At 48.9% G+C, this 24,349-nt stretch overlaps 1 protein-coding gene across 1 annotated transcript; it reads left to right on the forward strand.

The window, feature by feature from the left end:
- Positions 1 to 7,858: 7,858 nt before the first annotated feature.
- Positions 7,859 to 13,273, forward strand: LOC146049486 (uncharacterized). The gene is made up of 2 exons (XM_083166035.1): positions 7,859 to 8,870; positions 11,301 to 13,273. The coding sequence occupies exons 1-2, from the start codon at positions 8,453 to 8,455 to the stop codon at positions 12,224 to 12,226; spliced, it is 1,344 nt and encodes a 447-aa protein (XP_083022161.1). The 5' UTR covers positions 7,859 to 8,452; the 3' UTR covers positions 12,227 to 13,273.
- Positions 13,274 to 24,349: the final 11,076 nt, after the last annotated feature.

The raw sequence follows: 24,349 nt of genomic DNA on the forward strand, positions 1-24,349 counted from the left end.
CCATTACACCATCTGTACTGCCCCGTATATATAACACATGGTGGGGATAGAACCCATGACCTCAGTGCTGTGAGGCAGTAATGTAACCATTACACCATCCGTACTGCCCCGTATATATAACACATGGTGGGGATAGAACCCATGACCTCAGTGCTGTGAGGCAGTAATGTAACCATTACACCATCCGTACTGCCCCGTATATATAACACATTGTGGGAATAGAACCCATGACCTCAGCGCTGTGAGGCAGTAATGTAACCATTACACCGTCCGTACTGCCCCGTATATATAACACATGGTGGGGATAGAACCCATGACCTCAGTGCTGTGAGGCGGTAATGCTAACCATTACACCATCCGTACTGCCCCGTATATATAACACATGGTGGGAATAGAACCCATGACCTCAGTGCTGTGAGGCGGTAATGTAACCATTACACCATCTGTACTGCCCCGTATATATAACACATGGTGGGGATAGAACCCATGACCTCAGTGCTGTGAGGCAGTAATGTAACCATTACACCATCCGTACTGCCCCGTATATATAACACATGGTGGGGATAGAACCCATGACCTCAGTGCTGTGAGGCGGTAATGTAACCATTACACCATCTGTACTGCCCCGTATATATAACACATGGTGGGGATAGAACCCATGACCTCAGTGCTGTGAGGCAGTAATGTAATCATTACACCATCCGTACTGCCCCGTATATATAACACATGGTGGGGATAGAACCCATGACCTCAGTGCTGTGAGGCAGTAATGTAACCATTACACCATCCGTACTGCCCCGTATATATAACACATTGTGGGAATAGAACCCATGACCTCAGTGCTGTGAGGCAGTAATGTAACATTACACCGTCCGTACTGCCCCGTATATATAACACATGGTGGGGATAGAACCCATGACCTCAGTGCTGTGAGGCAGTAATGCTATAACCATTACACCATCCGTACTGCCCCGTATATATAACACATGGAGGGGATAGAACCCATGACCTCAGTGCTGTGAGGCAGTAATGTAACCATTACACCATCCGTACTGCCCCGTATATATAACACATTGTGGGAATAGAACCCATGACCTCAGTGCTGTGAGGCAGTAATGTAACATTACACCGTCCGTACTGCCCCGTATATATAACACATGGTGGGGATAGAACCCATGACCTCAGTGCTGTGAGGCAGTAATGTAACCATTACACCATCCGTACTGCCCCGTATATATAACACATGGTGGGGATAGAACCCATGACCTCAGTGCTGTGAGGCGGTAATGTAACCATTACACCATCTGTACTGCCCCGTATATATAACACATGGTGGGGATAGAACCCATGACCTCAGTGCTGTGAGGCAGTAATGTAACCATTACACCATCCGTACTGCCCCGTATATATAACACATGGTGGGGATAGAACCCATGACCTCAGTGCTGTGAGGCAGTAATGTAACCATTACACCATCCGTACTGCCCCGTATATATAACACATTGTGGGAATAGAACCCATGACCTCAGTGCTGTGAGGCAGTAATGTAACATTACACCGTCCGTACTGCCCCGTATATATAACACATGGTGGGGATAGAACCCATGACCTCAGTGCTGTGAGGCAGTAATGCTATAACCATTACACCATCCGTACTGCCCCGTATATATAACACATGGAGGGGATAGAACCCATGACCTCAGTGCTGTGAGGCAGTAATGTAACATTACACCGTCCGTACTGCCCCGTATATATAACACATGGTGGGGATAGAACCCATGACCTCAGTGCTGTGAGGCAGTAATGTAACCATTACACCATCCGTACTGCCCCGTATATATAACACATGGTGGGGATAGAACCCATGACCTCAGTGCTGTGAGGCAGTAATGCTATAACCATTACACCATCCGTACTGCCCCGTATATATAACACATGGAGGGGATAGAACCCATGACCTCAGTGCTGTGAGGCAGTAATGTAACATTACACCGTCCGTACTGCCCCGTATATATAACACATGGTGGGGATAGAACCCATGACCTCAGTGCTGTGAGGCAGTAATGTAACCATTACACCGTCCGTACTGCCCCGTATATATAACACATGGTGGGGATAGAACCCATGACCTCAGTGCTGTGAGGCAGTAATGTAACCATTACACCATCCATGCTGCCCCGTGTATATAACACATGGTGGGAATAGAATCCATGACCTCAGTGCTGTGAGGCAGTAATGCTAACCATGACCATCCGTACTGCCCCGTATATATAACACATGGTGGGGATAGAACCCATGACCTCAGTGCTGTGAGGCAGTAATGTAACATTACACCGTCCGTACTGCCCCGTATATATAACACATGGTGGGGATAGAACCCATGACCTCAGTGCTGTGAGGCAGTAATGTAACCATTACACCATCCATGCTGCCCCGTGTATATAACACATGGTGGGAATAGAACCCATTACCTCAGTGCTGTGAGGCAGTAATGTAACCATTACACCATCCGTACTGCCCCGTATATATAACACATGGTGGGGATAGAACCCATGACCTCAGTGCTGTGAGGCAGTAATGTAACCATTACACCATCCGTACTGCCCCGTATATATAACACATGGTGGGGATAGAACCCATGACCTCAGCGCTGTGAGGTAGTAATGCTAACCATTACACCGTCCGTACTGCCCCGTATATATAACACATGGTGGGGATAGAACCCATGACCTCAGCGCTGTGAGGCAGTAATGTAACCATTACACCGTCCGTACTGCCCCGTATATATAACACATGGTGGGGATAGAACCCATGACCTCAGTGCTGTGAGGCAGTAATGTAACCATTACACCATCCGTACTGCCCCATATATATAACACATGGTGGGGATAGAACCCATGACCTCAGTGCTGTGAGGCAGTAATGTAACCATTACACCGTCCGTACTGCCCCATATATATAACACATGGTGGGGATAGAACCCATGACCTCAGCGCTGTGAGGCAGTAATGTAACCATTACACCGTCCGTACTGCCCCGTATATATAACACATGGTGGGGATAGAACCCATGACCTCAGTGCTGTGAGGCAGTAATGTAACCATTACACCGTCCGTACTGCCCCGTATATATAACACATGGTGGGGATAGAACCCATGACCTCAGTGCTGTGAGGCAGTAATGTAACCATTACACCGTCCGTACTGCCCCGTATATATAACACATGGTGGGGATAGAACCCATGACCTCAGCGCTGTGAGGCAGTAATGTAACCATTACACCGTCCGTACTGCCCCGTATATATAACACATGGTGGGGATAGAACCCATGACCTCAGCGCTGTGAGGCAGTAATGTAACCATTACACCGTCCGTACTGCCCCGTATATATAACACATGGTGGGGATAGAACCCATGACCTCAGTGCTGTGAGGCAGTAATGTAACCATTACACCGTCCGTACTGCCCCGTATATATAACACATGGGGGGAATAGAACCCATGACCTCAGCGCTGTGAGGCAGTAATGTAACCATTACACCGTCCGTACTGCCCCGTATATATAACACATGGTGGGGATAGAACCCATGACCTCAGTGCTGTGAGGCAGTAATGCTAACCATTACACCATCTGTACTGCCCCGTGTATATAACACATGGTGGGGATAGAACCCATGACCTCAGTGCTGTGAGGCAGTAATGTAACCATTACACCGTCCGTACTGCCCCGTATATATAACAAATGGTGGGAATAGAACCCATGACCTCAGTGCTGTGAGGCATTAATGTAACCATTACACCATCTGTACTGCCCCGTGTATATAACACATGGTGGGGATAGAACCCATGACCTCAGTGCTGTGAGGCAGTAATGTAACCATTACACCGTCCGTACTGCCCCGTATATATAACACATGGTGGGGATAGAACCCATGACCTCAGCGCTGTGAGGCAGTAATGTAACCATTACACCGTCCGTACTGCCCCGTATATATAACACATGGTGGGGATAGAACCCATGACCTCAGCGCTGTGAGGCAGTAATGTAACCATTACACCATCCATGCTGTTTATACTCCATTGTCCTGATCTCCAATATGAAGTGAACTCACTGCTTTTGTACGATCATTTGTTTCACAGAAATTTTGCGGTTCTTCCAAACTGTTTATTTCTTCATCTGCTTTAAATTTTTCCCATTCCCCTTTTACTGTATACGTACTGTAATCATTAATAAGAACGAATTTTAGCCCATCCCACAACAGCACATCATAGTCTGTATTTAGGTTAACACAAAGCACTACACCGCTGTCCACAGAAAGAATCTCATCATTCATTTCCAGCCAGACTAATAACTGCAGCTGGACCAATCAATCTTACACTTAGAAAAACAGTCTGCATTTTCTTCCAAGTTGAATGTCATTTTTAAATAACTCCCCCATCTGTTGCATTTGCAAAAAGACCCATAGTCAATGGCAACTTTAAATTTATGCGTTCTCGACTTTGTTTAACTTGGAATTAACCTGAACAGTGCTGTAGTCTACATAAGAACCATATTTAGTCATGCTTTTATTTTAAGTCGTGATAATAGTTAAGCATCTGGGAACCACTTTTTGATGTCTTATTCACAACAATTAATACATTTTTGTCTAAAATACTCCCTGTCTCTTAAAAATGTGCTTCCTCTTAATGGCTTCTATATAAATACCACCAGCGTCATCTTTTACCCCTGTTACACTGCCGCAATAACCCGGGTTATTGCTGAGTTCACCTGCAAAATGGTGTAAAAGGGTCCCCCAAAAATATTCTAGATCCAGTGACTGGAATCCAACCCTGGTAACGAGCAGGGTTGGATCTTGGTAGGATCTGGGTAATGGGGCAGTGTGAACAAGTGACCCAGGTCATCCAACCTGGATCCTATTACAGACAGAGCCGGATTTGCCACTAGGCCCGTGAGGCAGGGGCCTAGGGGCGGCACAAACTGTGGGCGGCAGGCAGCCAGGAGCCTCGCCCGGCACATGTCACTAGCTCCGGGTCTCTATGGGCAGCAGCACCGGATAGCCGAGCAGGAAGCAGGAGCACTAACATCACCCCTTTGCACAGCTGCCCATAGAGACCTGGAGCTAGTGACCTGTGCCAGGTCAAGGCTGTACTGTGTGCTGCAGCCAACGATAATGCTCCCTCTGTGGGTGCTGCCTGTGCCGGGCCGCATGCATTCTCTCTCCAGATTCCAGAACACTTTGGCCGTCGGTGGCGGAGGTGTCAGTGTGGCCGGCCGCCAGCTGTAGAAGGATGACAGGGGGACCCTGCAGGGGCTGCTCGCTGAAGGCAGAGATGTTCTGGCGGCGTGGAGAGGCAGCTGGAGGAAGCGCTGGTGGGGTCGCTTTCCAGCTCCGTCACCGACCTGCAGTGCGAGGAGCGGCAGCTGCAGGTGAAGGCAGAGAGGATGAGCCAGGCGACGGGACTGAGTGCCGACCAGAGGCTGGCCAGGTACAAGGAGGGGGGGGGGGAGGGGGGGCGTCCAACAGTGTGGTGCCTGGGGGCGGCAAGACCCCTAAATCCGGCCCTGATTACAGAGAGCCGTCTCACTGGTGATTGGAGATGATGTCATCTGTAAGTGCCACCAGAGGGAAGCCCAGGCAATAATCAAGGTCCAGCCTGTGGTGTAAACTGTGACCTGACTTCACATCCATATTCGGGGACCCGGGCTAGAAAATGTGTCCATTTAAGCTTGCAGTTTTTTCTAAAACTGCATCTTGGTAATTGAATGAACACAAAACCCGGCAGAGTATGCTCAAATATGAATGAGAATCACATCAGAGCACACATGTATGAATCAATAGACCATTGACAAAACTTTTCCTGGCAGGACTTTTTATAGGCACCAGGACAACAATGGAATTTATTATCAATCTTATCATCAAACTCTGCTGTGAATCTAGCACGGACGGTGTAATGGTTAGCATTACTGCCTCACAGCACTGAGGTCATGGGTTCTATCCCCACCATGTGTTATATATACGGGGAAGTACAGACGGTGTAATGGTTATAGCATTACTGCTTCACAGCACTGAGGTCATGGGTTCTATCCCCACCATGTGTTATATATACGGGGTAGTACGGACGGTGTAATGGTTAGCATTACTGCCTCACAGCACTGAGGTCATGGGTTCTATCCCCACCATGTGTTATATATACGGGGTAGTACGGATGGTGTAATGGTTATAGCATTACTGCTTCACAGCGCCGAGGTCATGGGTTCTATCCCCACCATGTGTTATATATACGGGGCAGTACGGACGGTGTAATGGTTAGCATTACTGCCTCACAGCACTGAGGTCATGGGTTCTATCCCCACCATGTGTTATATATACGGGGAAGTACAGACGGTGTAATGGTTATAGCATTACTGCTTCACAGCGCCGAGGTCATGGGTTCTATCCCCACCATGTGTTATATATACGGGGCAGTACGGACGGTGTAATGGTTAGCATTACTGCCTCACAGCACTGAGGTCATGGGTTCTATCCCCACCATGTGTTATATATATACGGGGCAGTACGGATGGTGTAATGGTTACAGCATTACTGCCTCACAGCACTGAGGTCATGGGTTGTATTCCAGTAGCGCACGCAGGGGGGGTTTCTGAGTACCCAGAAACTTCCCCAGGAGTCTAACGGTCCTCAGCTGAAAGCTGAGGGTCCCCTCTTTCCATCGGTACAAGAATTGTAAAAATCGGCCCTTGGGAACTGGAGATATCTGACTTCAAAGCAGTGGTCCCCATCCAAGCCTGTTAATTGTTATTCCCAGTCAGATATTTCAGGTTCTGTCTGACTTAGAGTTTTTCTGAGGATATTTTCCAAAAGCTGGGACTCTCCCCCTTTGAAGGGCACTAGAAGCCTGTCTCTACTGTTCCCAGAACCAGAGATATCAGCCTTCCAGCAGCTGGTTACTGCTCCAGCTCCACACACCTGGTATGTAGTTTTATATACTTGTTGGCAGATTGCTCTGCCTCCTTAACTCTGATCCCCTAGTCCCCAATACCATTTGGTAGGTGGGATTCTCTAGTTTTTAATTCCATTAAAATCTAAGAAATCTATTTCTGGGAACCAGAGATATCTGCAGTCAAGCAAGCTGTCCTCCTACCAGAAAATTATGAATAATAAGCCCACTCCACTATACACCCCTCCTCTGCATATTAAACATCCTCTACCACCCTGGAAGTTATGTATCAGGGCCCCTTCATTCAGCCCAATGCCCACTTCTCCCACCTCATCTCCCACCTCATCTCCCACCATCTGTGCAGTAAAGGGGTAATTAGTGGAAATTACTGATCCAGGCCCTACATGCAGAGCGGTTGATATAAAGAAACACAGAAGGCTGATTAAGCCTGAAGGGACATAAACCACTAAGGGTTCTCTTAGGGTACACCATGCTGTTGGTCACATGACTATGTTGATGAGGATGGGCATAAGGCCTATCAGGACAGGGGGGAGGGTCCAAGCAGGGTAGGAAGGATCACGCTGTTAGAGTGATCTGCCCCTGTCCAAGAAGCTGCTGACCAGGCAAGACCTCCAGTGCAGCTTCCCCTCTGAGTCAGGTTTTTCTCTAAAATTAATAGCTGTTAATCTCTCCTTTCTATCTCTTTATAGCAACAGCATACTCTGTCCTTCCCTTCTGTCTCTATTTCCTACCTTACATAGGCCTTGCTCCGCTGCAGCTATGCCCCGTCCGTCCAGGGTATCCAGGCTGCCTGCCCGTTTGGCAGAGTCTGCGCTCACGTGCAGGGGTCGCGCTGGGTCCGGCTCTGAGGTCTCTCCGGGTCCTGCAACCCGGGGGGGGTCACGGCGGGGACCGGCGTTGTCTAGCGCACGTGGGCGCGATGAGCCGGCTGGGGCGCGTGTGGATGACGCGGCCGGGCGGCCGGCCGCGTCACACGCGAGGGGAGGCCGCGGTCGTGGCGCCGCTGCCTCTCCGGCAGCAAGGGGGTCGGGCAGCGCTAACGCCCGGGGGACTGTAGTGCACGCGGCCAGGGCGCAAGTGGATGACGCGGCCGGGCAACCGACCGCGTCACGCGCGAGGAGAGGCCGCGGCCGCAGCGCCGCAGCCTCTCCAGCTACAGGGGGGTCGGGCAGGGGTAGCGCCCGTGGTGCTGATAGTCGCGGGCGCGGGCAGGAGACCCGCGGCCCGCGTGGGACATTAATTCGCAGGGCGACCAGGTCAGGCACCCGCCAGGCGGGGCCTGATTCAGGCCTGGTCGCATCTGCTGCCCCCAGCGTTCCTGCACCACAGCAGTCAAGGGGTAGGCTTAGCATAAGGGCTAGGGACGCTCCCAGTGTCCCCAGGCGGGCGATTAGATCAACGCAGCCTGGGGTGGGATATAGACAGCCCTCAGTCACGCGCCCTACACGGGCGGTTAATGCATTAAGTGCCCCCACTGCCACCCCTACCAGGAGGATGGCAGCGTTAGCCCCTTTGCGGCTGGCAAAATGGCGCCTGTTGCAGGCTGCTAGGAGAATCCCTCAACAGCATACAGAGGGAGGGCCCTCAGTGGCTCCCACTAGTGGGGTCCCAACTGTAGCCCAGGCAACCCCGGGCCCCCGTGCCCCTATGGAGGGGGAGGATGCGCGACAGCTCCTGGCGCTGCTGTCATCTTTCTTGGGGCAACCTCTAAATGCGGCGCCTTCCCCGGTGGCATCCCCGCCTCCCTTGCCCGTGCCCTCCACGTCGGCCCAAGCATCGATGGGAGCAGGTGTCACTCAAGCTCCTGAAGCTTCCACATCCACGGCTGCAGCTGTCCGGCCAGCCTCCACGGATGACCCTGCCCACGGTGGACCCTCGGAAATGAGCCTCGTGCCTCGGGACGGCACTTCAGGTGGGTCAAAAAGAAAGAGCAAACGGCGCAGGCGTAGGGACTCCCGCACCTCCTCCTCATCCTCGGGACGTTCAGGCTCAGAGACGTCCGGGGAGGAGGGTGGACGAAAGTCAAGGAGACGTCGGCGTCGCCACGGGCGACGTCGCCGTCATTCTAGTTCCAGTGGTAGCTCAGGGTCCCCCTTATACCCTAGAGGTCAGGTGGTGCAGTGTGAGAATACCGCTGTGCTTAGAGGCCTGAGACGCAGTGTGCAAGAGCGTATTAGAGATGGAAAATACGTGAATTTCTTTAAGATGACCGCACAGGATGAAAAAGATTATCGCGCAGCTATGCGAAAAGGAGGGATTGGGGAGGAGGCTTTTTGCACTTACCACAGGTGGCAAGCGGGTCTCTTCATGTTTGCAGCCTGTTACCTGGAAACTAGGCCCCAGGAACACATGAATGTAATGCGTTACATACACATGATGCATTCTATGTTCCTTACTGATGGGGACTCGACATGGCGATCCTATGACGAGAGTTTCAGAAGGAAACAGTCAGGGCTAGCAATCATGAACTTAGGCTGCAAGGATGTGGAGATCTGGATGGGCCCAAAACCCGCAGCTCCACCGACTGCGGCCCCCACCCCTCCTCCAAAGAAGGCCGCGACGCCCTTTCGCGCAGGAGGGGGGGCGGGGGGACCCTCCGCTGGGCGCTGCTATGGTTACAACGGGGCAGGCTGTTCCCTGGGGGCGCGATGCAAATACAAGCACTGTTGCACTAAGTGTTGGGGCCCCCACACGGCCAAAGAATGCAAGAAAGGAAAGCAGGGAGGCCCGCCGGCCGCGCAAGCAGCAGGCGGACACCCTCACTAAGGCCGTTTCCCCAATTAGACTCGACCGCATGGCCAGCTGGCTGGCGGCATACCCTCATAAGGAGGAGGCTTCCTTCTTGCGGTCAGGATTTGACGTAGGTTTTCGCCTTCCCATTGACGGGGAGGTGTCGACCTCGTCACCCCGAAATTTAAAATCTGCCATACAGATGCCCGGGGTGGTTTTGGATAAGGTGGCTAAGGAGGTTTCACTGGGTAGGATGATAGGTCCTTTCCAGTTCCCCCCAGTGGCCAATTTAGTCTTATCACCAGTGGGAGTGGTTCCCAAGAAGGCCCCGGGCAAGTATCGGCTCATTCAACACCTGTCACATCCTGTGGGCAGCTCGGTGAATGACGCCATCCCCGAAGAATTGTGCCGAGTTCGATACCAGTCTTTCGAACAGGCTTTAACAATGGTTCGGGGTTATGGCCTAGGGGCACTACTGGCAAAGATTGACATCGAGTCGGCCTTTCGCCTCCTCCCCCTGCACCCGGAGTCTTTTCGGTTCATGGGCTTTCGCCTCCCCACGGGTTTTTACGTGGACAGGTGCTTGCCCATGGGCTGTTCGATCTCCTGCGCCTTCTTCGAACGTTTCAGTAGCTTTTTGCACTGGTGCGTCGTTACGGGATCAGGGGAGTCCGGGGTGGCCCACTATCTGGATGACTTCCTGTGTGTGGGCCCCGCGGAATCATCGCGCTGTGGAACTTTGCTAGCATACATGCAGGGCCTGTTCCAGTATCTAGGGGTACCGGTGGCAGCTGACAAGACGGAGGGGCCGGTTTCCTGCCTTTCCTTCTTGGGCATCGAGATCGACACGATTGCCGGATGCTGCAGGTTGCCTCTGGACAAGCTGGCCCGTCTGAGGGCGGCAATATCCCTCGCGCTCCACACAGGTAAGCTGCAGCTGCGCCAAATGCAGTCTTTGTTGGGTCTGCTACATTTTGCGTGCAGGGTGATTCCCATGGGGCGGGTTTTCTGTAGAAAACTTGAGAGATCCGTCTCTGGGGTCAGGCATCCCTTGCATTTCATACGGCTCTCAGCCGAGCTGAAAAGGGACCTGCGAGTGTGGCTATCCTTCTTAGAGCATTTCAATGGGGTCCTCATATGGCCTTCCCCCCCCTGCGACAATCACCAACTGCAGTTGTTTACTGATGCCGCGGGAGGGGTGGGTTTTGGAGCTTTCCTGGATGGGTCATGGTGCGCAGCACCATGGCCTCCGGAGTGGTTCACCGAGGGCCTCACAAAAAACTTGTTGCTCCTCGAGCTGCTTCCCATAGTGGTGGCTTTGGAGATATGGGGTGACAGGCTACGCAATGCTAGCATCATATTCTGGTGTGATAACCTGGGAGTAGTGCACGCTATCAACCGCCAGGGTTCCTCCTCCCTTCCAGTAGTTCGCCTCTTAGCGCGGCTGGTGCTAAAATGTTTGCTGCTAAACATTAACTTCGTGGCAAGACATATTCCCGGGGTGGATAACTCCGTGGCGGACGCCTTGTCCAGGGCTGACTGGGCAAAGTTCAGGGCCCTGGCACCTCATGCTGATCCCGTTGGTGAATGTTGTCCCTCTTATGTTTGGCAGATGATCAGGCCGGAATGGAGGGGCTAGCCATGCGGGCTATTGCACCCACGACGCTGCAGTGCTATCGGGCTGGTTGGCAGGAGTGGGAACAGTTTCGGCTGTCGGCCCCTCAAGCAGGTAAGACACCTAATGCGGCCATGGTGGCCTTCGTATGGAGTTTATACTCCTTAGGTCGTTCTGTCGCTTCAGTGCGCAGGATACTGGCGGGGGTGTCTTTCTTTTCTGCTTTGCAGGGTAGGGCGGACCCGTCCCGGTCGTTTTTGGTGTCGAGAGCATTACGTGGCTGGCGGAGAGCCTCGCCGGCGCCCCCAGACCGGAGACGCCCGATTGATATGGCATTGCTACCAGCTTTGCTGGACGCCCTAGGGGACATTTGTTGGCCTGCCTACGAGGTCCTTTTGTTCCGAACGGCGTTTGCAATGGCATATCACGGGGCCTTCAGGGTGGGAGAGCTGGTGGCTCCGTCAAAACGGGCTCCTTCACCTTTGTCCGTGGACGATGTAGTGGTCCAAGAGGATTCGGTGCTGTGTCACCTGCGACGATCCAAGACAGACCAGGCTGGTAGGGGGAGATGGCTGTCCCTGCTCCCATGTACGGTGGAGGGGGCGTGCCCTGTGGCGCTGACCACGGCCTGGACACAGGCACGCCCGGATCTGCCTGGTGCTTGGTTGATGCATGAGGACGGGTCGCCTCTCACCAAATACCAATTTGGGCACGTCTTGGGACGGGCGCTGGAGGCCATAGGCCTTGATTCGAAGGAATTTGGGTCGCATTCCTTCCGGATCGGGGCTGCTACCTCGGCGGCTGCGGAGGGCCGCTCCGACGCAGAGATTCAATCTCTGGGTCGATGGCGCTCGGCAGCATTCCGAAGGTACATTCGGCCGTCTCTATCTATCACTGATCACCATGGTCGACTGGACGCATAAGCGCTCGCCAACTTCCAGTGGGGGCCTTGAGGTGTGTTTTCGCATCCGCCCGGGGGCACAATTTGGCTATAATTACAATCTGGCATGGCGTACTTGGTAGTTTACTCCGGGCGGTGTGTTTTGTGCCTCAAGAGCTGGTCGGCCACGGTTTTTCCTCCTCCCTTCTTCATAACCTATGCAGCGTGTGAGTGCAATGACGAGTACCTTCATCCAACTAACTAACTTTTTGTGTGCATATTTCAGATCGACGGGACGTTAAGTCCGTGTGGATGTTGGGCCATTCATTTGTGTATTGGGCCTCGCAGGCAATGAACGCCTCTGATGTATGCATGTTTCCACAGGCGGGGGAGGTTAGGTGGTTGGGTGTTAGGGGCATGAAATGGTGTTCACTGCAGGCCCGAATGATCAGTGCCGTTAAGCAGTTTGGGGTCCCGGAGGTCATCATATTCCACCTTGGCGGGAATGACCTCGGACAGGGATCTGTCCTGGAGCTGCGCTCCATGATTGTCCGGGACCTCCACATCATAGCCCAGGTGTTGCCGTCATGCAGGTTGGTGTGGTCCTCCATGATATCCAGGATAGTGTGGAGGGCAGCGAGATCATGCACCAGCATAGAGCGTTCACGCAAGAAGGTGAACTCTATGGTGGCGAGATACCTGTTAGCTAATGGCGGGGGTGTCATTTGGCACAACGCCATTAGTTTCCAGCGCCCTGAGCTCTACAGGAGCGACGGTGTACATTTGAGCCCTGAAGGTATGGCTTTGTTTTTAGGCAATATTTTTGCCTGGTTAGCGACGCGGTGCTGAGCGTTTTTTCTTGGTGGTGGCGGTGGCTGCGGCCTAGGGCCTGGCTGTGGCGGTAAAGAACGGTCATGCTTTAAGAACTCTGTATGTGTGTAGGTAGTGGGGTACACTCTCCCTCGACAACGATTGTCATGGGCCACGCTTCTGCCCGGGGGATGGCCGTCACCACCAGGCCTGGTGGTCGACCAGGGAGAGTGGTCATCCAGCGTTGTATGTATGACTTAGTGATCTTTAACCCCCTCCTTCCTATATTGACCGTTCTTTGGTGCCGCCACCATTCATAGTCTTAGTTTAGTTTAACTTGTCAAATAAATTTGACATTCTGTTTTTGAAACGCCAGCACTTGTGTCGTGTCTTTATTTTAGGATAAGTTTATTAAGATAAGGTTATAGATAAGTTAGATAATTAATGGTATCAACAGCAGGTGGGATCAAGGGGATACCCGATGGTGAGTTTAAGAAACACAGAAGGCTGATTAAGCCTGAAGGGACATAAACCACTAAGGGTTCTCTTAGGGTACACCATGCTGTTGGTCACATGACTATGTTGATGAGGATGGGCATAAGGCCTATCAGGACAGGGGGGAGGGTCCAAGCAGGGTAGGAAGGATCACGCTGTTAGAGTGATCTGCCCCTGTCCAAGAAGCCCCACCCACCCTTCCCTTTTTCTTTTCCTCTTCGGCGGCGGTAAAGAACGGTCATGCTTTAAGAACTCTGTATGTGTGTAGGTAGTGGGGTACACTCTCCCTCGACAACGATTGTCATGGGCCACGCTTCTGCCCGGGGGATGGCCGTCACCACCAGGCCTGGTGGTCGACCAGGGAGAGTGGTCATCCAGCGTTGTATGTATGACTTAGTGATCTTTAACCCCCTCCTTCCTATATTGACCGTTCTTTGGTGCCGCCACCATTCATAGTCTTAGTTTAGTTTAACTTGTCAAATAAATTTGACATTCTGTTTTTGAAACGCCAGCACTTGTGTCGTGTCTTTATTTTAGGATAAGTTTATTAAGATAAGGTTATAGATAAGTTAGATAATTAATGGTATCAACAGCAGGTGGGATCAAGGGGATACCCGATGGTGAGTTTATACCCCCTTCCACCTGCAGGACATCAAAGCTTCCCCCACCCCTACCACTGAAGGATCAGTAGGGGCCCCAATACATTGCTATGCCCAGGGGTCTACACTGCTGTTGACACCCCTGTATGTCTGTATATGTATGTATGTATGTATGTATGTATTTTTTTATTATTATTATTATTTATAAACATTTGGTCTATCTATAATACTTTAACTGACCCGGCATATACTGGGTCACCTAAGTGTCCATCTTCGTGCTTTGCTCCGCCCCTCTGGAAACCCCCTTCTGAAAATCCTGCGTTTGCCACTGTATTCCCACCATGCCTCTAACTGTGCGGAGTTTGTATATTCTCCCCGTACTTGCGTGGGTTTCCACCGGGACCCTGGTTTCCTCCCACAATCCCAAAATATACTGATAGGCTAATTGGCTCCCCCCAAAAATGTACCCTAGAAGGAATGTGTGTGCTTACATGTGGTTGGGAATATAGATTGTAAGCTCCACTGGGGCAGGGACTGATGTAAATGGTCATATATTCTCTATAAAGCTTTGTGGAATATGTTTGTGCTATATAATTAAATGGTAACAAATAAAAAAATAGAAAAATTCACCTCTCAAAGAGAAAGTGCTTTTGGCTGGTGAGTTTGTAGAAGCATGCACGGATCAGTTCTAAAGATACAGGGGTCCCTAGGGGAGTGGGGACCCCAAATAAAGGGGACCCCTCCAGAGCACTCAGAGGCTATGAATGAAGCCTGGGGCTCTCCTCGGCACCCTTGGGTCATGGGTGCTTAGTTGATAGCAATCCAGTGTAAAAATGGACTTAATATTACGTTTTACCTCTGGAACTATAGGGCCCAACAAGCCTCTCATCCTGCTGGTACTCTTACCCCAAGTGCTGGGCCAACGGGTGACTTCTGTCGCTTGGAGAGCCAATCAGGGAGCAACTTGTAGTATCGCACACCTGAATGGCTGAGAAATCCCCATAGAAATTATCTGTGGGAACTTTGCGGTTTGTGGTAAACCACAAGGTCAATTAAGTCAAGTATGTGGTCTGACATTGTCAATTACAATGTAACAAAAATTAAATTTTTTAGCAGCCACACAGGACATTTATTAACTGTCTAAAACCATCTGCATTAATATCCGATATTGGAAGCAGATCTAATACGAACATAAACGCCATAGCATCAGTGATCTACTGAGCGACTGGCTAACTGACGTCATACTTCTTTCCTCTGGCGAAAGATTGCTTAACAGTCAATTGTTGTTTGAATCTGCGAGTAGTCTTCTTGGCCCCTTTCTGGTATAAAGATCCACCTCCAGCAGTGGCAGCAGCAGGCCTGACAATCAATAATTCTTCTGAGGAATATTTGATAGGGGAGTCACCTAGCCTTATCATATTTGTTGCAGGACTACCTCCGCTTGATGATGAAGATGTTGGCAATAGAGAGTGGAGATGCAGGGATCTAGCTTAGAGAAGGAAGCTAGTTGATGCTGGACTGGTTGTTTATTTTTTATCACAAGTTTCTGATTTTCTCAAAAACTTCCCACAAACTTTCCTCAAGTAATGTGACAGGAAGGAGGTTCCCAGATGGTTAAGGTCTCTACATCTACTTACAGCGGCTTTACAAACACTACTAATGGCTAGTCAATTGTTGTCAGGATTTGGGTAAAGATAATTCCAGGCATGACAATGGCCTTCTTCTTATTACAGGCGAGAACTGGTTCCACTAGTGACTGGCATAAACAAACAATATCCTCATCATCAGCATTTTCATTAGCGCTTGCATCAGCTACACAAATATCCCACACATCTTGTTTCACTTCCACAGTGGCAACCTCAATATCTCTGTCACCAGCTAAACTCCTGCTGATTATACAGGCAGTTGCAGAACCACTATTCATAAGTAATGGCCAAGGCCTGAGCCTTCCCTTGCCACTCTGTGTGTATGGTGATTGACATATTGGCAATTTGATATTTTTTTTTTTTATTTTAGATGTCTTAACTCATGGCTAACCTTGACATTACAGCTGTTGTTGAACTACACATACCAACATGCCCTGGATCAGTTTCAGCATGGTCAAATAGTAAAACTGTAGCAGGGCATGCTGGTATGTGTAGTTCAGCAACAGCTGGAGTGTCGAGTTAGCTATCACTGTCCTAACTTAAACTCTCTATGTACATAAGCATAGTCTTTAGTAGATTACGATAAACGACTAGTATCTTAAATGACTGGTGGCAGTAGTTGCAGTGCTAGTATTTGGTTGCTGCTCCTACTCTTAGCCTGACTGGTCATTATCCATATTGATGAACTCAACACACAGGTTGTATAATAGTACAGAGCAATTTTTTTACATATTTAGAGAATGACAACTCACAACAGAAATTGAAAGTGAAACTGCAGTCTTGCCAGAGGGGCCATAGCCTAATGAGGTGATTGTATGCTAAGCATGCAATTTTAGCCATGACCATATGCAAATATGCTCCAATCACATAAATCTTTCAGCGAGGGATGGGACCAATCGGTGTGATTAACCCAATCCTACAGTGTCTATTCCCAGAGACAGAGGGGCTGGGGGCATGGCCAGGAGCTCACAGAGTGCCTGGCCATGCAGATGTGACGTGATTTGTAGGCCACAGCACCTGACTGCTAGGACATGTCCCAAAATTTCAGGGGTTTTTTTGTAGGACCATCCCATTTTTCGGGATGCCCAGGGCCAGCAGTGTCCCACGGTTGGGGGCAGTTATGTGTCCCCCCTGACTGCCTTTGCTCTGCCAAGCAGAGCAGTGGTAAATAAACACTCCACGCTGTTATGAGTAGTTGTTATGAGTAGTTCTTTTATATAAAGCAGCTTGTATTTTAGGTAGACTGTTGCTTTTAAAAAAAAACCTGTTGTAATAAAGCCATAAAGTTATTCTCCTTTCACTTCTTGTTTGTGCCCTTGAAAATATATTTGTAGAGGTTGTTCACTTTTGGACAGCAACCCTTAATACTGTGTATCCTTGGGCACCCCCTGAGACTCCCACATACGTAGCTCACTTTGCAGAAGGACTTGTAATCTGCAGTCTTCTGTAACAGAGCGCCATAGAGGACTGAGCCAGCTTATAATAATACCCTGGTGTGAGATGCAATGTGGCTTCAATAATGTGACCTGATCACAAACCTCTGTAACTTCTATACAAACAAACCAGGCGAGGGAATTCTGTGATGTCAGCTCTCATTAAGGGGGGCATGGGATGTTAAAAAGTGAAGAGATTCATGTTAAAATTGGGCAGTTATTGAAAAGAGAGAGAGAGAGAGAAAGAGAGAGAGAGAGTGTGTGTGTGTGTGTGTGTGTGAGAGACACACTCTATCTCTCTTTCTCTCAATCTCTTAGATAGAAAGGGAGAGATAGAGAGAGTGAGAGAGAGATGGGGGGGAGAGAGAGATAGGGGAGAGAGAGATAGGGGGAGAGAGAGAGATAGGGGGAGAGAGATAGGGGGAGAGAGAGAGAGAGAGAGATAGGGGAGAGAGAGAGAGAGATAGGGGGAGAGAGAGAGATAGGGGGGGAGAGAGATAGGGGGGAGAGAGAGAGATCTGTAAATATTAAACATCCTAGCAGCTGATGTGTGACCTTGTGTTTGCCTGATAATTAACACTTAACTTAAACCTGAAATAACGACTCGGAGACTTAGGTTTGGCAGAAAGTGTTAGCTGTATTAATTAAAGAACTTTAAACAAATTCATTGATTGTAGTCAATTAATTACAATCCATTAATTACAATCAATTTACACGAATTTAATTGATTGTAATTAATTAATGGTGGCCAAGAAAGAACGACTAATTATTTAAGCTCCACCCATAACTATCCTATCTAATCAACAAATATCTAACAGCAAGCGGTATCCGCTCCACATTCTACATTGACTGCCCTCCCGTCCAGGTGATGTCCCTGAATGGGTCATCCAACAAAGGCCAATAGTCAACGAAGGTGAGCGCACCGAAAAACAACTATATACAACCAATCATCCTTTAACGAAGACCTTAAATCAATTAACCTACCGTTCTTTCCCGCCAAACAACCAACGCAAAGAAACACCCACCCAGATCCAAATAAAAAGGGGGGGGGGGGGGGGAAGAAACTCAATAAAAAGAAAAAAGACTCCTCCTTTTCCTGCAACTCATAACTCATATCCACAGCGAAATTTGCCATCCCTGCATCCTTATTGGATGCCGAGTCTCATGCTTCACTGAGGCCTGGGATGTTTAACCCACTACATGCCTAGCTTAGTCATTCCGTTCTTCATCTGTAAAAGTAACAACAAACAAGTCACAGTACAGTAATTATATCCAACCATCAGGAAGAACTGAACACTGAGTGCTGCTGAAAGTGGCTTCATGCAGCTAAATCCATTAAACCTGTGGTGTATGGCCATAACGCTTCTCCATAACCAGACTATACCAACAGGAAGGTCTTATTCATGAAGCATTTCTTGGACTGGGGCAAACAATGAGCCACACATTATATCGCCCACAAACCATAAAAAGAACTTCATGGGGATCCGGTAGAGAACATCAGACCTAACCGGCTATTCATCTCCGTGACGTTTCCCATAGCAATTCCTCGTAACTATTTCAGAATGAGATTGTTTGCCAAATATGATGTATTAATTATGTGCTAGATTACAGTGTAATTGAGATGTAAATGGGTCTCCTGTAAATGCCACACAGCTTCATAATGATGGATGCGCTCACAAAGAATACAGAATGAATTAGTAATGAGGCTAATTATTTGAAAGCGCTGCCATTATTTTTGGGTAGTCAAAATACAAGACATTGCCAGCTTCCATTGTTGCCTACGAGTATCGCAGATACGCAGGGCTCTGGAAATTAATGTGCAGATATGTTTAATTGCCAATTTCTGATTCTTTTCACATCTCTCAAATGCTCCCGGAATAATATATTCATTATTATTAGTCATAAATCTGTTGAGATAATTAAGTATACAGGTGCCTTTTTTTTAGCTATCAGTCACAAGAAAAAGTCATTTCAATTTCTGATATGATAAAATCTAGTCTGCCTCTTGTAAAGGTCCAGGGGGCAGCTGTGTTAAGCCGGGTGAAGTGATATAGCGGGGATGAAGCAGTGGTAAAGTGGAAGGTGATAATGCACCAGCCAATCAACTCCTAACTGTTAATTTTCAAACACAGCTGATTGGCTGGTGTGTTATCACCTTCCACATTTTCAGTGCTTTATCACCGCTTTATCACTTCACAAGGATTCTTTTCACATCTCTCAAATGCTTTTGGAATAATATATTCATTATTATTATTAGTCATAAATCTGTAGACATAATAAGTATACAGGTGCCTTACTTTTAGCTATCAGTCACTAGAAAAATTAATTTCAACTTCTGATATGATATCACCGCTTTATCACTTCACCCGGCTTACTACATCTGCCCCCTAATATCTTGGGTGCAAAGCAGAGAACACTGCAAAATCAAGCTAAAACAAGAGTAAATTACACCTTAACCCCTTGGGTGGTATGCCCGGAAATATTCCGGGCTCAGCTGCGCTGCCACGGCGGGTGTCCCAGACAATTTCCAGGCATACCACTAATATAGAATAGGTGCGCACCAGTGGTGTCCAGGTGTGCACCACTGGCGCACCACCTCTAGAGCCCCCCCAGTCCCCCCCCCATCACCTTTGCTCCGGTGATCGTACGCCGGCGCTCCTCTGACCCAGTCGCCAGCTGTCACTCATTTTACAGTAGTAGTGACGTCGGCTGCAGGCTCAGGTATGATCGTCGCGGATCGGGGGGACTCGGGGGCGCTCAGGCACCTGAGTCCTCCCCAACCGCCTTGAACATCCCCGAGCCTGCCGCCTATGTCACTGCTGACTGTGACTGGCGGCTGGGGCAGCGGAAGCTCCGGCGGTGAGGGGGTGGGGCTTCCAACTTCCTGTGGTGGGTTTTGCTGGGGCAGGATAAACCTGCCTTGGTAAGTTTGTCTTGCCCCAGCAAAAACCCTCCAGTCAAGGGGTTAATGAGCATATAAATCTGAAAGCATAACGGCACAATGGTTAGCAGTAGATCCTTAGTAAAGTTTTCGGTACTTGTGTAGTTTCATGCCGCCAGCATGGCGCCGTGCTACTTCCGGGTTCTACGTGTGCCACAAACTAAGTTAAAAAAAGTAACTTAACTCCATGCCAACATGGATAGTTCATACCCCCACTATCCATGTTGTAATGGAGTTGATTTTAAATAGCGTGGCGAACATAGCGAGCCACCGAGCCCGCAGCGTGGGTGAGCAAAGCGAGCCCCGCAAGGGGACTCAGACGCACGGCGCCATGCTGGCGCCGTGAAACTACACAAGTACCAAGGTTTCCTTGCACATAGTAAAACATTTCTATATTAAATTGATTACACAAATATTACACAAGACAATAATGTGGCATTCATAAATGGTCCGCTTTATTTAGTAAATGTATTTTGATGGAAGAAAGGATGGTTACAGCAGCTATCCAGCATCCACTTGACCTAAGTTAATATCACAACTTTCAAAGGACGAATATCTGTTTAAGCCTGTGGGAAATAGCCATTCCCAATACAAAGATTGCTTTCTGGAGAGTTGCTCACTGGCCATACCCCTTTCCTCTGGAAACAGAGCATTCTGGGAGTGACAGTGCTGCACATTACTGAACTGCACAAAATAAGGCAAATGTCACAATAGGGTGTGCAAGGCAATATATGATGCAATAAGTTTATAAACCCCTTTAATATAAAACCGCTGAAGTTTCATACATAGTAATCTCTTAACAATGCGAATGACACCATAATAAGTAAGTATTGCTTGAACCTGAATTTCACAAATAATCAATAACTAATTACACATATTTTGCCAGAGGAATACGAAAGCAATGGTAGCAGATAAGCACTTTGCGCGTTGAAAATCTAATTTTTTTCAGTAGGACGCTTACAGGTGTAAATTTACTAAAGGTGGGGATGGGCCCCATAGTGACCAAATTTTAGCTATTAGGTCTTTACTGCACCCTAGAAAATTATAGACAGAATATGATTGGTTGCTATGGCAACATCCCCATTTGTTTCCCTTTTACTAAATTTACCCCATTGTGTTTTATAACCCACCGTAACAGGAATGTCATGGCTAGGCGCATGTCATCTATGCGCCGCCTGCACAAATGCCTGCCCCCGCTCACACGCCAAATATCCCCGCATGCATGCAAATGGCTACTTAGCATAAAAGGCCATACGCAGCCTTGCGACTGAGGACAAAATCATTCGATGGTCACCGATTTTGCAACACAGATCAAAGACACCTACCTGTACAGGAAGAGGGCTGGCAGCTGACGCCTGGTGATGTCAGCTGTCCGCCCCCCGAACCTGCATCACTGGCGCATTTACATGGGAATGCCCAGTGCCCACCATGGGTGCAGCCCATTGCTGCCGCCTCACGCTCCCTACCCTCACTGCTACGTGTGAACGGGCCGGCGAATAAGCAATTCATCACACCCTCTTGCATCAAGCAGCTGCACATGAGCATAATAGTTTATGTCCATGTGCAATCGCGAAACCTCGCTCCCCGTGCGAACAAACAGGGGATCAATTAGAAAATCCCCTTTAATGCAGGTCAAAGCACACACCAAGCATGCGGTCAAAGGAATGGTCTATAGACCTGTGAGACAGGATTGTCTCAAGGCACAAATCTGGTGAAGGGCACAAAAATATATCTGCTGCTTTGAGGGTCCCAGTGATCACAGTGGCCTCCATCATCCATAAATGGAAGACGTTTGGAACCTCCAGGACTCTTCCTAGTGCATTCAGTATTCATTTACAGCAAGAGGAGAACCTTCCAGAAGGACATTCATCTCTGCAGCAATCCACCAATCAGTCCTGTATGGTATTGTACCCAGACGGAAGCCACTCAGCCGACCTGGAGCACATGGCAGCCGACCTGGAGTTTACCAAAATGCACCTGAAGGACTCTAAGACCATGAGAAACAAAATTATCTGGTCTGATGAGACAAAGATTGAACTCTTTGATGTGAATGCCAGGCGTCGTGTTTGGAGGCACCACTCATCACTAGGCCAATACCATCCATACAGTGAAGCACGGTGGTGGCAGCATCGCTGTGGGGATGCTTATCAGTGGCAGGAACTGGGAGACTAGCAAGGATAGAGGGAAAGAAGACTGCAGCGATGTACAGAGACATCCTGGACGAAAACCTGCTCCAGAGCGCTCCTGACCTCAGACCCGGGAATAGGGTTCATCTTTCAGCAGGGCAACGACCCTAAGCACACAGCCAAGATAGGAATGGAGCGGATTCAGGACAACTCTGTGAATGTCCTTGAGTGGCCCAGCCAGAGTCCAGACTTGTATCTGATTGAACATCTCTGGAGAGTCTGAAAATAGCTGTGCACCGACGCCTTCCATCCAACCTGATGGTGCCTGAGAGGTGCTGCAATGAGGAATGGGTCGAAACTGCCCACAGATAGGAGTGCCAAGCCTGTGGCATCATATTTAAAAAGACTTGAAGCGGTAGTTGCTGCCAAAGATGCAGCAACAAAGTATTGAGCAAAGGCTGTGAATACTTATGTATATGTGGTTTCTTAGTTTTTATTTTTAATACATTTTCTGAAATCTTCAAAAAACTTTTAACACGTTGTTATTATTGTGGTATAATGTGTAGAATTTTGAGGGGAAAATGTATTGATTACATTTTAGAATAAGGCTGTAACATAACATGTGGAAGAAATGAAGTGCTGTGAATACTTTCTGGATGCTCTGTATATGCAGTGCCCACAGTAGCTTGCAAATGGATGTTACCAGGGCATAAAATGGTCATGCAGAGGTGGGTGAACTCATTTCTCTATGCCACCTAATTACCCCCCTTCCCCATTAGGCAGAGACAGGGCCGGTGGTAGGGTTTTTGGCTTCCCCCTGCAATCTAGAATGCTTTTCTGTGAGAATTACTGTGCAGCACCAATGTGGAGGTTAAAATGTTGCCCCACACCATTAGAGGTGGTGGAACTCATTTCCACCCCGTTCCCCCTCACTTTAACCCCTGGATGTTACACAGTAACATCCATTAGCAGGCCAGGGGGAACCTCCCACATTTTTCAATGATCGCCGACCATCGAGAAATGTGGAAGGTGCACACATATGTAAGGGTGCTCTGAGCAAACTTACATAGGCGTGCAGGTTCAGGGAGAAGTGGGCGGGCTGCCCCACGCCTGTCCGTCATACCCGCATTAGCATGAAATGGTGGCCAACTCCCCATGCCCTTTTCCAACCAACCCCCCCCCCCCCCCAACCGCTACAAATTCATCTCAAACGGACAAAACCATGCTGCACTGCAGGTGGGGCAGATGAAACATGTGCAGAGAGAGTTAGATTTGGGCAAGTGACTTAGTTTCTGTGCAGGGAAAATACTGACTATGTTCTTTTTACACTGCAATATATGTCAGGGTTGCCTACCCTCCCAGAATGGCCGGAAGGGTCCCAAAAATCGGGTCCCTCTCCCGCCCCCCCGGAAAGGTGGGCAACCCTCCTGGATTCTGGAAGACAACCGCGGCTTCCTCCCCCCGACCGCGGCGTTTAAAAAACCCGGTTTGCCGATCTCTGAGGAGGGGGCGGGTCATAATCGCATCATTTTAGCAAATAGAATGATTTGCAATCCTGGGGGCGGGACTTAATGACATCATGATCAAGCCCCCCCCCACACCCCCTCAGAGGAGGAGACTACAAAAGTTGGCAACCCTGATATATATATCAATTTGAAGTAAAACCCCACCCAAATCTAATTCTATCTGCAAGTGTTACATCTGCCCCACCTGCAGTGCACATGGTTTTGTCAATTTGAGATGGAATTTGCCTTTGGGAGTGAACCAGAATAACCCCCTCGGCCTGAATCAAGGTGTATTATTGCTGGCAGCTAAGGAAAGTCTGTTTTTACTTTTGGCCGATAAGACATTGACCTGTCACATATTACAGCTACTGTGTACATATCCTTTATGGCACTACGGAAACTTTGTGGTGCTTTAAAAATAAAGGATAACCGTAGTAATATTCAGGAAGCCGCTGTTCAGGGGAGCTGTTTACATTCTTAGATAAATGAATGCACTTGCATTCAGAGGCTTAGCAATAGGCTTACTGTGTCTACATTACAAAAAGCAGAATGCTAAAGAAATGTTCCTCTTCTAATTTTACCTATTTTTTCTTGCACAGTCAGGGAATAAT

Source organism: Crinia signifera, chromosome 12 (assembly GCF_055691185.1).
Source record: "Crinia signifera chromosome 12, ASM5569118v1, whole genome shotgun sequence".
Classification (NCBI taxonomy): domain Eukaryota; kingdom Metazoa; phylum Chordata; class Amphibia; order Anura; family Myobatrachidae; genus Crinia; species Crinia signifera.

Excerpts from the sequence above, each read along its gene's own strand:
- LOC146049486 (XM_083166035.1), top strand. The coding sequence starts at position 8,453 with ATGGCAGCGTTAGCCCCTTTGCGGCTGGCAAAATGGCGCCTGTTGCAG. Across the intron at positions 8,871-11,300 it reads GCCTCGGGACGGCACTTCAG|ATGATCAGGCCGGAATGGAG; the intron begins GTGGGTCAAAAA and ends TATGTTTGGCAG.